We start from the raw sequence: 13,501 nt of genomic DNA, 5'->3' as shown, positions 1-13,501 counted from the left end.
TTGCTATGCGATTTCAAGGGAGTTTCAGTGAAAATGAAGGCTGCCTTTTTACTCAAGGTTCCTATTTGTGGTTGAGGCTGCCACTGCACGATGGGTCACTCTAAGTTCAAAACAAATTGCCCATCATTAGTAGCATGGCCGGGCACCTCATTCTGATCTTAGCAGCAGCACCGAGCAATGAACAGGAACTGTGCAGGAAGGCAGACACCCATTTTTGCTAGGAATGAAAGCCCCAGGTAAGAGGGAAATTCAGGGCCAGAAAATGCCAGGGGCAGGTTGGAGTGTTCTGGAAAGTGTAGATGAGCCCCTAGGCATCTTGGCTTCCTTCTTCTGGAAGTAGTACACTAGAACTCATCACTCATCACTCATCACAGTCAATTGGCCACACTGGTAGTTTTCTAACCAGTTGGCAAATCTACAATCAGCAAGTTCTATTCAAAGCAAATACTGGCTGATTTCACCCAAAGGCTCATTTGCAGTGACAAAATACACTATGTATATTCAGTAGCACTCTAGAAGAGTATATAATTGAAATAATAACTCTCTTTTTACCCCAAGAGATCATTAACATTGATACATTTATAATAATTAATGGTGTGTAGCTGTGGGATAGAATAGCCAACTCTAAATTGGCTTTTTATTCTTGACTTTTTAAAATCTTAAATCAGCTTCAATTCTGGTCTGTAGCATGTATTTGCATCATCATTTATGAGGCACAGCATGCATTTAAATATCTGAACAAATGCAATCACGGGTGTTGTAGGATTGTTTTATTTTATTTTATTTTAAAATGGGTGCCATTACATGGCTACTGTGAAAACAGAATTATGCCCAATATATGGAAGGGCATTTCTAAAAAATTATTTTATTTTCAGAGCATTAAATGTGATGAATTAATAGATCTTTCCATTCCAGATGCTTTGTGAAGAACTGTACAAATTGTACTTGAAAGCTGAACAGAACTTTTGCAAAGCTCAGACAATCCATTTTGCTGCCAGAAGCAAAGGACAAGATGATGCTCCCTTCCCATTCACAGAAGTCAGCTGGCCTGGCAGCTGAAGCATACTTCAGTACTTTCAATGGAATATAATAAGGTAGTGTTTTCTACATGTTAAGTAGCAGCCTACTTTAGGGGTCAAGGACAGATGATGTGAAACACATAGCTTTGTCCTTCTACAGAGGAAAGTTAAAAATAGTCAGAAGCTTGCCTTGCCCCAGTGTCTGCTGCCTGAGACAATCACAATACTTTGCCTACTGGTAGGACAATCTTGAGCCTCAATAGAAAGTAACTGAAATTTGAAATTGGGCTTATTTTTCCATTGGAGTATTTTGCCCTCATTAATAATAATATTGCCATATTTGTTCTCTTTACTTCTATGGCAGAATGTGTTTGTCCCAGCCTGCAAACAAAAAGAACTTCTAGGCTTTAAGGCAGTTGACAATTCTTTATTATAAGAATGAGACAATATAATAAGATGTTAGATCAGTTATGGAAACTAACATTTGGAGAAAGTTTTCATTTCCTCTGATTTTGAATAATAACATTTATTGCTGGGGTAGGATTTGGGAAAGCCCATGGAAAGTGGCCTCCCTTAGGTTTCTGTTTTAAGTTTTTATACACATTGTGATACGAATACTGAAAGTCAGACACAAATGGTGCCAGGTGCTCACATGTAGGAAAACATGCTTGCCATGGGAGTACAAAAATAAAATTTATTTGTTAAATTACACATAAATATAAGATACAAATGTATTTTTAAAATACAGTTAAAGATAATCACACTTGCATTGTGTACATATGAAAATACAGTATTTTAATATTCAACATACACAGACACATTTATGATAAATGTAACTAATTGGCAATGCCAGTTATTTTTCATTTTGGGTTCCCATCCTCAGTTTTCCATAAATATGGAAAATTAACACACTATGAAACAAAACTCTTTAGTTCTGTCGGACATCTTGTAGCAGCTTGTTAATTTCTGCCACCAGCTCACTAGCATCCATTAGTTCATGTTTACCATCACTGAGGTGGTTAAGGACATTGTCAAAGTCATCTTCTTCATAATTCTCTGGGATTTCCTCCATGGCAGGCAGCCATTTTGAAGTTGGTTGAGCACCTGAATGAGTACCCAAAGGAAGCCCAGTGCTGTTCACAGGGTTTTGGAAGTGTGTACTGGCTGCCCATGCTGCCACCCCTTGTGGATAGCTTACAGTCTTGGCAGGCAAGTGTCCTTTCCTACGCTCTAGTGAGCTGGAGGGATCCATTTCATTGCATTCTGTGTAGGCATCTAATGAAGGAGGCAACAGACGTTGGAAAACACTGTTCATTTCAGACAATAGAGATGAGGTACACATGTCACCAGCTTCTTCCTCATTCTGACTATCTTTGCCAAAAGTTGAAAAACTCTTTTTCTTTTCAGATGATTCAGCAGCTTGAGACTCCTCTTCCAACACCTGCTGCTGTTGCGGCTGGCTTTGCTGTGGCTGAAATTCTTCTCCAGGAATAAACATATTACTTCTGTAATCAGAAGATGGGGAAGGTAGAGGAGGCATCCAGCACTGGTCAGAATGCCCCAGGACTCTGCATTCCTCTGTACATAACCTCATTGCTGTAAGCAAAATAAATGCAATAAGTTAATGAAGTTTCTGGACACAATTCAATGTGCTGTTATCAGGCTGCAAACTTATAAATTAGAAGGGAGCAACTTCCCATATTTGACCCTTTGGAGCCCATCATAGTCTGTGCCACCAAGCTTTCTGCTGCAGATACCACCAAAATGCTGTGGCAACTGTGGCATCACTCAAAGCACCCTCCCACTTATTGTCTACTCTAGAAAAATCTCTGTGGTTCAGGGAATTACTCAATTGTCACAGCATTTTAGTGGCAATTACAGCAGCAGAAACCTTTTTAGTGATGTAATCTCTGGTGGGTTCGAAGGGGATTGGTGTATTCACAATGCAGAGAGTAAGCATTTTTCCACTCAGTAAGGCATACATCTGAGTGGACATGCATTGGACTGTGCAGCTGGCATTTAGCAACTTAAAGTGGGTATAGGCATAGTGTGGCTCTTTACACATTGTTGGACTATAATCCCCAGCATTTTTCAACATCAGCTATGCTGATTAGGGCTGATGGGGATTGCAGTCCAACAATATCTGAGAGACAGCACTTTGCCCACCCTTGCTCTACACAGTCTGGTCAATACCCATTTGCAAGTGTGCTGGAAATGGTTGGAAGATCGCATTACCTGCCCAAGAAATAAAGTTAACAAGTGCAGGTTCAGGCCTCCCCCATCATTCTTTAGATCTGCAGCCTTTTCATCCTGAAGAAATGAATCCACTCATTTATATATTGTGTTGACATCTTTTGAAGAAATATTTGATGAGTGACCCTGCCTGTCTGTGATACAAGGAATAAATATAGTATCTGGGACTTTTTCAGTGAGTGCAATTCAGCCTTGGGAATTGCTGACCAGTCGACTTTCTGAACTTTCCTCACTTCTTTAAGAACAGATAAACAAGTTCTTTTTCTGAGTGCATTTATTTGTCTTACTGGCAACTGAGCTTTTAACTAGGGGTTTGTTGTCTTAAATTTTTGCTTTGTTTTGACACTGTAACTTGTGTGATATAGCTTTAATCTGTTTTAAAGGTATGTTACCTGAAGGTATTTTATCTATCCCAATACTAATACTTGTAAACAATTTTGTAAGATACACTAGGAAGCAGGATGTGACTATACAAAGGAAACAAGTATTTCATTATAAATATCTGTAAAAGGTTGAAGTTTGATATCTTCAAAACCAATTTTTATACCAGCTTAATAAATTTCATAGGCAGGAGGATTAGGAAATGTAGCCAAACGATTCATTTTGGAGAAAAGGCATGTGCCATCACCAATATGTCTGTGTTTCACATTTATTCAGTTTTATAAAGATGGCTAACTAGGTATGACCTTCAGGCCAATTCAGATCTCCCTGTGTGGTAAAAAAAAATTACACACCCAATTTCATCCTTTTTGAATATGAAGATACTTGTAATAGTCCTGGTTGGTACTTTCTTACATTGTGTCTTGGAAAAAAATGAGACAGTTAAGATCAAATTACTAATGGCTTATTGGTAACCTTAAAAAAGCCTTTGTGAACGCTATTCATTTTTTGAAAATGGTTTCTTTCCTGCATCAGTTTGATCAATCTATACAGTATTTCTGTGATCAAAAGATAAAAAAGGAGGATTTTGGCATCCTTCCTATAATTATTCTTGCTTTCATTTGCACAAATGAATGGAGTATGGCTCAAACATCTGTTTGGGGAAATTCCAACATAGTTTTAAAATATGGAGAGAATCACATCAATAGCTATTTTGGCTGGATAAAAATTTGCAAAATCAATGAGAAATGAGTAGGCAGAGATATATGCCTTGTTTGGGGTACCTTATTTTCATAGTATCATTAAAAAATAGTATAACCTGGCCACCTTGTCTGGAACAGTATTTAATGTTTTTATAGTGGATTGACATCACACCTCTCCCCTGCAAAATTACATCTAACAGTGGGGGACTGGGATATATGTCAGAGCCCCTAATGTTCATATTGCTGTTTTAGAGTGCTGTAATGATAAATCTTTTAGAAAAAAAATACTCTTTCATAATTTATTATTTTGAAACCATAGTATGAAAAATGGACTTACTTACCACTACAGAATTAAACACACCAATAAAAATTCTTGAAAGTTGCACAACTATCACCATCAAGAGTGCATGTACCACTTTAAGTCCTGGAATTTGTAGTTTTACAAGGTCTTCTCTGCAAAGAATGCTGGTGCCTCACAAAACTACAAATACCAGGATACTGAAGGATGGAGTCATGGCAGTTAAAGTGGTGTCAAACTGAATTATTTCTTTTTATTATTATTTTTATTTAGATTTTATTCTTACATATATCTTAACCAAAAGGACAATAGATGCACTCTGAGATAATACATAATAAGTTATCTCATACCAGATCAATCTACCTATCCATCTAGCCCAGTGACATTTGTTTCTGTTGGAAATAATTGCCTACAATATCAGACAGAAGTACTGCATATAATTACTACTACTGGGTCACCCCCCCCCCCTCTTTTTTAACACTCAGGATGTGTGCTACTGTTTGGTCTACTGGCTGTAATTGGCCTACCACTGAATTATGGCTCTTCCCCATAGTAATGCAGCCCAAGGACACCTAAATAGTATCAGTAGATACCAATCACATACATACTTATTTATTTCTCTAAGTTATGAAGCTTATTCCTAAGTGAGCATGGGGCAAAACACACCAGCTAGAAATGCTGGCATCAGGGTGGAGTGGGGGTGTGTCAAATGCATGCTTCACACCCTAACTCTGCCCTGATGCTGGCATCATGCCATGCACCCAACTGCATGGCAGAGGACATCACGGTGCTTTTTTGGCACAGCGTTTATACACACTGCACCAAAGAAATGCCAAAAAACTGCTGCTGCCATAGCAAGGGTAGCTTTTTGCCAGCTCTAAAAAGAGTGGCATTTTGCTGTTCTTTTTAGTGCCAGATCAGGGCACGGCGTGCAGTTGCCATGGCTCTGATCCGGCACTGAAAGGGGAGGCAGGTAGCTGCTCCTTTGGGGACATCTGTCAAGCTCCCATTAATAAGTGAAGTAGTGCAAGACAACTTGTGTTAGAGTGCAACACAGCAAAAAGTTTGAATCTGTAAGTACAACTGGACCAGAAGGATTGAAGGTTCATCACACTAAGGTTTGGGAGTTTGGATTTGAAAATGCAACAATTCAAATGTAGTAATAAATAACCAAGGCTAATGTAAAAATAGCTATCTGTATTCCAACAAGTATAATAACTAAATACATACTTGGCTTAAGCATAAATTTGTCTCTTTAAAATGCTGGCTTTCCTTTTGAACAGGGATGAGCAATTTGTGGCCCTCTAGTGATTAGGGATGATGAGAGTTGAAGTCCAACAGCTGTTGGAGTGCCACAAGTTGGCTCTCCTCCCAGCTTTTGAAAATATACCATATTCTTGGAGTGGGCAACTCAGATCCCACAGCCCAAATGCAGGCCACAACAGTTATTTATGCCCTCCTTACATTATAATGTAACCTCCTTACATTAGTGGGTTTATGTACATCCAAAAATGTGCCACCAACATTTCACAGGAAATTGGAAAAAGTGCATTAAATGTCTTCTTTTAATAGCACTTTCTGCTTTGCCATCTAGTCAACAGTGTGATTTGTTGCCAAATTTGAAAACTGCATTTGTTGAGGGAGGGGAAGGTATAACCCCCATGCTGAGAGAAATGTATGATATAAATTAAATAAATAAAAAACTCATAACAGCTCACAACTAAAGTTGCCCACCACTACCATCCCTCAGTACTAGGCATCAGTATGTTACCTAGGTATGTGTGAAGTTCATTACACACAATGCAGTGTGTGTAATGTGCAGATATCAACTTGCCATTCACTCTGTCTTAAGGCAGCACACACGATTTGCTCCCAGTTGTTTCAAAGCAACACCAACTGTAGGGACTGCAAGTGATACTAGGACCTTGTCTTCATGGGCCAAAAGGCCTTTTCTGGCAATGTCCTGTTTGGACAACACACAGACCAAACCCTGATTCTGGTGTGAACAGTCCAAATGAGAGATCTGTCACATTCATAATCAGAACCAGAGTATAACAGCCTTAACATGAATTTTAAAAAATTACCTCTTACTCCAAATCTTTCGGAGAGAAAGAGAGTCCTTTGTTCCCACTCCAGGGCTGATGTCTGCAAGTACTTCCCTCTGGGCCACCGGTGTTTCCTCTGCTGTTGCCAGTTGCTTGCTCTGAGGTCAGAACAAGGCACCTAGCCATGTGATAGTCATGGGCACCTTGTTCTGACCTCAGAAGTTATCGACTCACAGTGGTGGCAGATGAACTAGGTGGCTCAGAGGAATGCATGCACAGACAGCCACCCCGGAGTAAGAATGGAAGGCCAGATAATGGGAAGATTGGGGAAGCTCTGAGATGCCCCCAGAGTATTCTGGCCAGTGTAGACAAGACTAGGAATGACATATTTGACATTCAAACTTTGGGCAAGTTTGCAGCATTTAGAACAAGTCTGCAGCTATGTATTGCTATGGAGAGGTGGAGGAATAGGGGAGGGGCATAGATGCTGTTTAACAGAAATGAGGAGGAGGAGGAGGAGGAGGAGGAAAGTTTATTTTTCCCAACATGAACTTGCCCCACTGTGACTGTCAGAAAGCACTGTAAATAAACTATTCAACTTTCATTGCATTCTTACCTGCAGGAATTCTCCCATCTGTAAGGAAAAGGTCACTGAATCCTTCTCCAAGAAGTCTGTCAATTGGAGAATCTCTCCCCAAATCATAATCACTGTCTCCTGCTTCACTGTCACCACGGCCACTGTCTTTCAAGCTGAATTTATCCATATCTTGAAGGGCATACCTGTGATAAAACAGAAGTGACATGTTGATTGGATTATGCTTTATTGTCTCATGTGCAGGGCAGGCGCTTTCCTTAGGTAAAACTACTTTCAACACTGATCTGACTAAAACCCTCACCTGTAACTTCTAGAATATTTGTTTCCTCGGAAACTTGGCCTTGGCTGATACTGGCCCTGATGAAGCATTGAGAGAAGCTGAGAAACCTGTAAAGTAACAGAACAAATAGGTAAGATTCTTGAAAAAAAAATCTTTATAAATCCATCTTTTTAAAAACTATAGCTGCTCTTGCATACACTCTTTTTCTTTCATTCACTCTCTCCCTCTCTGCATATTGTAAAGAAATAGCACAGTGAAAATATAAGATGAAAGGAAACACCTACTGGCATATCATCAATACAATTCAGTCCTCTTAGTATCATAATCCAAAATAATTAAAGGCCTTTAGTCTGAGCCTCAGACAAGCTAAAGTATTTGGATAGGAATTAGAACCAGTAAAGTCTGTGGGACTAGAGAATCAGCGTTCATTCAAGTGTTCTGAGCTATGGCTCAGGGCACTAAAACACATTCATTAAAAAATTTGCATGCACAGTTGTTACAAGCTGTTAGAGCAGCTGTAGTTAAAATTGCCCCACTGTCAATAATACACCCCCTCTCATTGTTTTGTGCCATTTGTGTATGTAAGTACATTATGAAATGTGTCAAAATACAGAGGCAGAAAAAAAATATCTCACTCTTACATGCTGGAAGCATTTGTGGGAAACGTTTTAAGTATGACACAATGATATTTTATTAACAACAACAATGTTTTTGCAATACTGCCAACCAATTTTAGTGTTTAATGGACACTGAAGAATATCAGTAAAGGCAATGTGTGTGGCTTTCATGATTCATTAACAGAATGTGTGTGAGAGAGATGGACACATATGGGCCCTTTCACTTATTTCACATTTAACTTCCATGTAATTAACATTACACTGCATCTTCTGCATACCTTATTTCACACTCTGTACAAGATATGTATAGGTACAGGTAACCATAGCTTCTAAGTGCAAATGTACTTATACACATACAGAGAGACACAGATAATACAATGTGTAATTATAATTTGTAACAGATGACAGCACATTCCAAATTAATTAGTGTGTGAAATGGCCATAGAAGTTCATGCATGTGCAAATGAGTTCTGGCCCACGCAGTACTGTATGTGATCTTACCTCAACAGCAGGAGTGGCATGAGTGAGCTCAAGAGAGAAATTCTCTGGCATGTGATTTGATGAAATGGTCACCAAGCTATTGAGAGACTGGTGGCTGTGATGGCTTTGGCGGCTGCTCATTTGCCCTCTTTCTAGGGTTGGAGAGGATGAAGGTGAAGCTTTGTGGTGGGACCTGATTGGCAAAGTACCATTTACAGTAGGCACTAGGGTAATGTCCCCCTTATGAATCTGTCTTGATGGCCTTTTGGGATGATGCTGATATGTGGACTCTGCAACACGACAATTATAGGACCTGGTGTCCTTTTTCTCGCGATTGCACCTTGTAGCAAAAACAACCATGATAACTAGCAAAACTGCACATATTGCTCCTAAGGATATGATTGTAATCATAGAAACGTCTAGAGAAGGTTGGCTATTGTAGGTGGCTTCTGTAGCTGAAGGCAGATAAACATATTTAACAACACTACATTTCAGGAGTGCTTTGGTACTGAGCTGAGGACTTCCTTTGTCCTGAACGACCACTGAAAGTTCCCATTCTGTTGACTTGGCAGATTCAATGCTACCATTGAGATAAATGTCACATGTCTGTGGGTCCATTATGAAGAGGTTGGCTTCACTACTGCTTGCTAGTGAACAGCTCAGCTCTGAGTTCATACCTGAGTCTCTATCTATGGCTCTGATCCTAGTGATGCGGTAGTTATTTTCAGGTTCTTTGGGGATTGAGATTTCTGCAGTGTTGTTGTGCAGTACTGGACCCACAATCACAGGGGCATTGTCATTTTCATCAATGATAGTCAACACGACCGTCGTATTGCTGGCAAGCTGTGGATTCCCTCCATCTCTAGCTTGGACCACAAAGGCAATCTGGTTTACTTCTTCATGGTCAAAGGTTCTCAAGGCATAGATGGCTCCATTGGAAGGGTCAATTGTCACATAGGTAGTGATGGAGCTCCCCAATATAAAACTCTCCAGGATAGTGTAGGTCACTTGCCCATTATCCCCTAGATCTGGGTCTGTCGCAGTGACGGAGGTGATGTATGCACCCGGGGAGTTGTTTTCCAAGATCACAATTTCGTACCGGCTGGTCTGGAACTGGGGTGGGTTGTCGTTTTCATCCACAACCTGCACCGTGAAGTGCTTCACCGTGGAGAGGCTCGGCGTCCCCTTGTCTTCAGCGACGACGGTCAGGCTGTACTCAGATCTCTTCTCCCGGTCCAAGGTGGTGTTGGTGAGGACGAAGTAGTTGTTCTCATAGGTCTTTTGGAGCTTGAAGTGGCCATGGCCGTGAAGCTTGCAGGCCACCTCGCCATTGGGTCCTGAGTCTTTGTCCTGCACCCGGACCAGGGCCACGAAGGTCTCTGGGGAGGCCTTCTCAGAGATGTAGGCCACCTCTTCCTTCCCAGGCGACATCAGGTTGAGGTTGATCTCGGGCTTGTTGTCGTTGACGTCCACCACCTTGACGACGATCTTGCAGTGGGCCGGGATGGAGTTGGGCCCCAAGTCCTGGGCCTGAGCGTCGATCTCGTAGGACTTGACGGCCTCGTAGTCGACGGGTTTGGAGAGGCTGAGGCGCCCCCGCTCGGGGTCCATCCGGAAGGTCTCCAGGATCTTGGCCGAGACGTGGCTGCTGAAGGAGTAGACCACCTTCCCGTTGTCACCTTCGTCCGGGTCGGTGGCGTTGAGGTCCAGGAGCACAGTCCCCACACGGGAGTTTTCCGGGAGCTGGATGAGATAGGTCTGTTGCTCGAAGGTGGGGCTGTTGTCGTTGGAGTCAGAGATGCGGATCTGGAGCAGGGAGGAGCCGCTTTTGGGCGGGAGGCCGTTGTCCGAGGCGGTGAGCCGGAGCTCGTAGCTGGCCTTCCGCTCCCGGTCGAGCTCCCGGGCCACGATCAGCTCGGCGTACTTAGCGCCGTCGGTGCGGGTGCGGACCTCGAGGGCGAAGGCGTCGTTGTCGGAGAGCGCGTAGGAGTGCAGGGCATTGTCGCCCACGTCCGGGTCGGAGGCAGCGTCGAGGGGGATGCGTGTGCCCACTGCGGCGCTCTCGGAGATCTCCAGCGGGATGAGGGCGCGTGCGAAGTGGGGCGCGTGGTCGTTGATGTCCAGCACCTCCACCTGGACGTGGAAGAGCTGCAGGTGCTCAGTGGGCAGCGTGATCACGTCGAACTCCAGAGAGCAGTTGGCGTTGTTGCGCGGGCAGAGCTGCTCCCGGTCGATGGGGGCCCCGACGCTGATCTCGCCGTTGTCCTCGCGCACCAGCAGCAGCGGAGGCTGGCTCCCGCGGGGCATGGCGCGGAAGCGGACCGAGGAGGAGGGCGAGGAGGAGGGCTGGGGCAGGCGGGAGAGCAGCTCGGCCACGTCCTCCGAGAGCCGGGCGATGACCGAGCCCACCCGCTGCTCCTCGTAGATGCGGTACTTGAGCGTCAGCCCCGAGGCCCCCGGGCGGGAGAGAGCCAGGCAGAGCGCCGGCAGCAGCACCAGCCAGCGGGGAGGAGCAGGAGGAAGAAGAGGCATCTCGCCTGCCTGGAGGGGCTCCCTTCCCAGACAGAGCCCGGCTCTTCCAGTCCTTGATTAGTCCAAAGGCAGCGAGGGTCGCGATCCCTTCAACTTCTGGCCGGGGACATTGGGGGGATTGGGAGGGGGAAGTCAATAAAAAGGATGGGAATTGTCTCCTGGACAGAGAGGCGGAGTAAAAAATAAAACTAGATTATCATTTAAGAAGAAGAAGAAGAAGAAAAGTGGCAGGGAAGCCTCCTCCTGCGAAAGTTCCAAAATCGGCTCCTCTTTAGCAAAGGGGAAAACTTGCTCCCAGGCAACAGAAGAGAGGGCCGGCGGCTGCTGCTGCTGCTGCTGCTTCTCTCCTCCTCCTCCTCCTCCGGCCCCGCCGCCTTTCCTGGGATGCTCCCCTTCCTGCCGCCGATCCTCTTCCCACTCCGCTCCCCAAGGCTCCCGACATCTGCCTCGCCTCCTCCTCTTCCTCCTAGTAGCCTCCTCGTATCCACCAAGCGGAGGGAGTCCCCCTCTTCCCTGCCATCGGACGGAGCTCCTGGGCTCTGGGCTCCGCTTCTGTCCTCCTCCTCCTCCTCCTCTCCCTTCTGCCTGGGCTGGAGACTGGAAGAGCTCCGCCGGACTCTCTGGAAGGCGAGGGAAAGGAGCCGGAGGAACTTCGCTCCAACTCTCTCTTTCTCAGACCAAAAAAGCGGCTGCTCTTGGCCGGGCTGCCTGCCTTGAGCCGCTTCCAGCCAATCAGCTCGCTCCCAAATCAAAGGAGGGGGAAGTCACACGAGACGACAATGAGAGAGAGGGGGGGGGGGAAGGAGAAGGAGGAGGAGGAGAGAGAGGAGGAGGAGGAGGAGGAGGGAACGGTTCCCCCCCATTCCGCCACCGCCTCCTTCCTCCTGTGCCACCCTGAAAAGGAGACCAATGCTTGCATCCACATTGAAGAAATAATCCGGGTCGATCCCTCTTTAACTGCCATGGGTCCATGCTATGGAAATTCTGGGAAGTGTGGCTGTCTGTTATTCGTTGCTGGTGTCGACACACACATGAGCATGGTTTGATGCAAAAAGGTTTTCCAGTACCTTCGTTGATTTTTCATGACCTGTACTTTGGGAGACCTAGTGTGGGACACCTTGCTTTGGACGTGTGTTAGGGAAACCCTGCTGTTGTGTTTGGATGAGGCTGTTGGACCTGTGGTTAATGGAGAAAATTGGAGAGAGCAATAACAGAGTGAGAGGCTTGGATTGACTTTCCTCACGGTTTGGCTTCCTCTTCTCGAATGCATCCAGCGGGACTTGGTTTCCAGACATCCCCCAGTCATACCTAAATTTTTATGGAAAGGGCTTCCAGGAATAATTTTTTTCAAAATAATCATAGAATCATAGAGACCCCAAGGGCCACCCAGTCCAACCCCCTTCTGCCATGCAGGAACTCACAACCAAAGCACCCTGACAGATGGCCATCCAGCCTCTGTTTAAAGACCTCCAAAGAAGAAGACTCCAAGGAAGGAGTGTGTTCCACTGCTGAACAGCCCTACTGTCAGGGAGTTCCTTCTAATCTTGAGGTGGAATCTCTTTTCCTGCAGCTTGCATCCATTTGTTCCATGTTCTAGTCTCTGGAGCAGCAGAAAACAAGCTTGCTCTCTCCTCAGTATGACACCCCTTCAAATACTTAAAGAGGGCCAGCCAACTCTTGGGAGGAGGTTTGCCTAGCAAAGAAGTTCTGCCCTCCTCCTCTCTTTTTGCATTCCTCTGCTCCCCTTTGAAGAATATTGGGAAGCAGCTTCAGATTTCTGAGCCATCTTTTCCCCTACATGCACATCTTCCAACACACACACACACACACACACCCTATCATCCCCTCCTCCTACAATAGCTCTTTCATTTTTAATCATTGCCTTCCCTTCATCTTACAGTCGAAGGAAAATCTCCGCACAGCCTTGTCTTTTTGCTGGCTTCTGATGAAAGTCTGCATGTAGCATTTGGCACAGATATGAAACCGTGTGCACTGGCCGTGTACTTCTTCATCTTCTTCTCTTTTATTTTTGCTCTTCTTCTAACTTGTACTTCTTCAGAAGCTCCCTTTCATCCTCCTTTTTCAAAGCATCCTTTGCTTTTTGCATGATAGAGCATGCTAAAGCGGTTTTTTTGTCCACATGCAAAGCCTGCATTTAAAATCAAGAGACTCTGTAAGGCTAGACATTCTGTCAAGGACAGTTCTAGCCATGACAGTGTTTCCCTTCGTTTTCACGCAAGATGAAATTTATTCCATTTGATTCTGTCATCTGTTGTTTAAATGTTGGACTGGGACTCTCA

At 44.3% G+C, this 13,501-nt stretch overlaps 1 protein-coding gene across 1 annotated transcript; it reads right to left on the bottom strand.

Annotated features, from left to right (window-relative positions):
* Positions 1-852: 852 nt before the first annotated feature.
* PCDH18 (protocadherin 18) lies at positions 853-11,867 on the bottom strand. Its single transcript, XM_089525792.1, has 4 exons — positions 8,691-11,867; positions 7,594-7,679; positions 7,314-7,477; positions 853-2,615 (listed from the first exon to the last, which is right to left on the bottom strand). The coding sequence occupies exons 1-4, from the start codon at positions 11,199-11,201 to the stop codon at positions 1,948-1,950; spliced, it is 3,429 nt and encodes a 1,142-aa protein (XP_089381918.1). The 5' UTR covers positions 11,202-11,867; the 3' UTR covers positions 853-1,947.
* Between the last annotated feature and the right edge of the window lie 1,634 nt (positions 11,868-13,501).

This window comes from Sceloporus occidentalis, unplaced genomic scaffold, assembly GCF_023333645.1.
Source record: "Sceloporus occidentalis isolate IW3139 unplaced genomic scaffold, rSceOcc1.0.p SCAF_5, whole genome shotgun sequence".
Taxonomy (NCBI): domain Eukaryota; kingdom Metazoa; phylum Chordata; class Lepidosauria; order Squamata; family Phrynosomatidae; genus Sceloporus; species Sceloporus occidentalis.
Note: the sequence above shows the minus strand (reverse complement) of the source record. Positions and strands in the feature narration are given on the sequence as shown.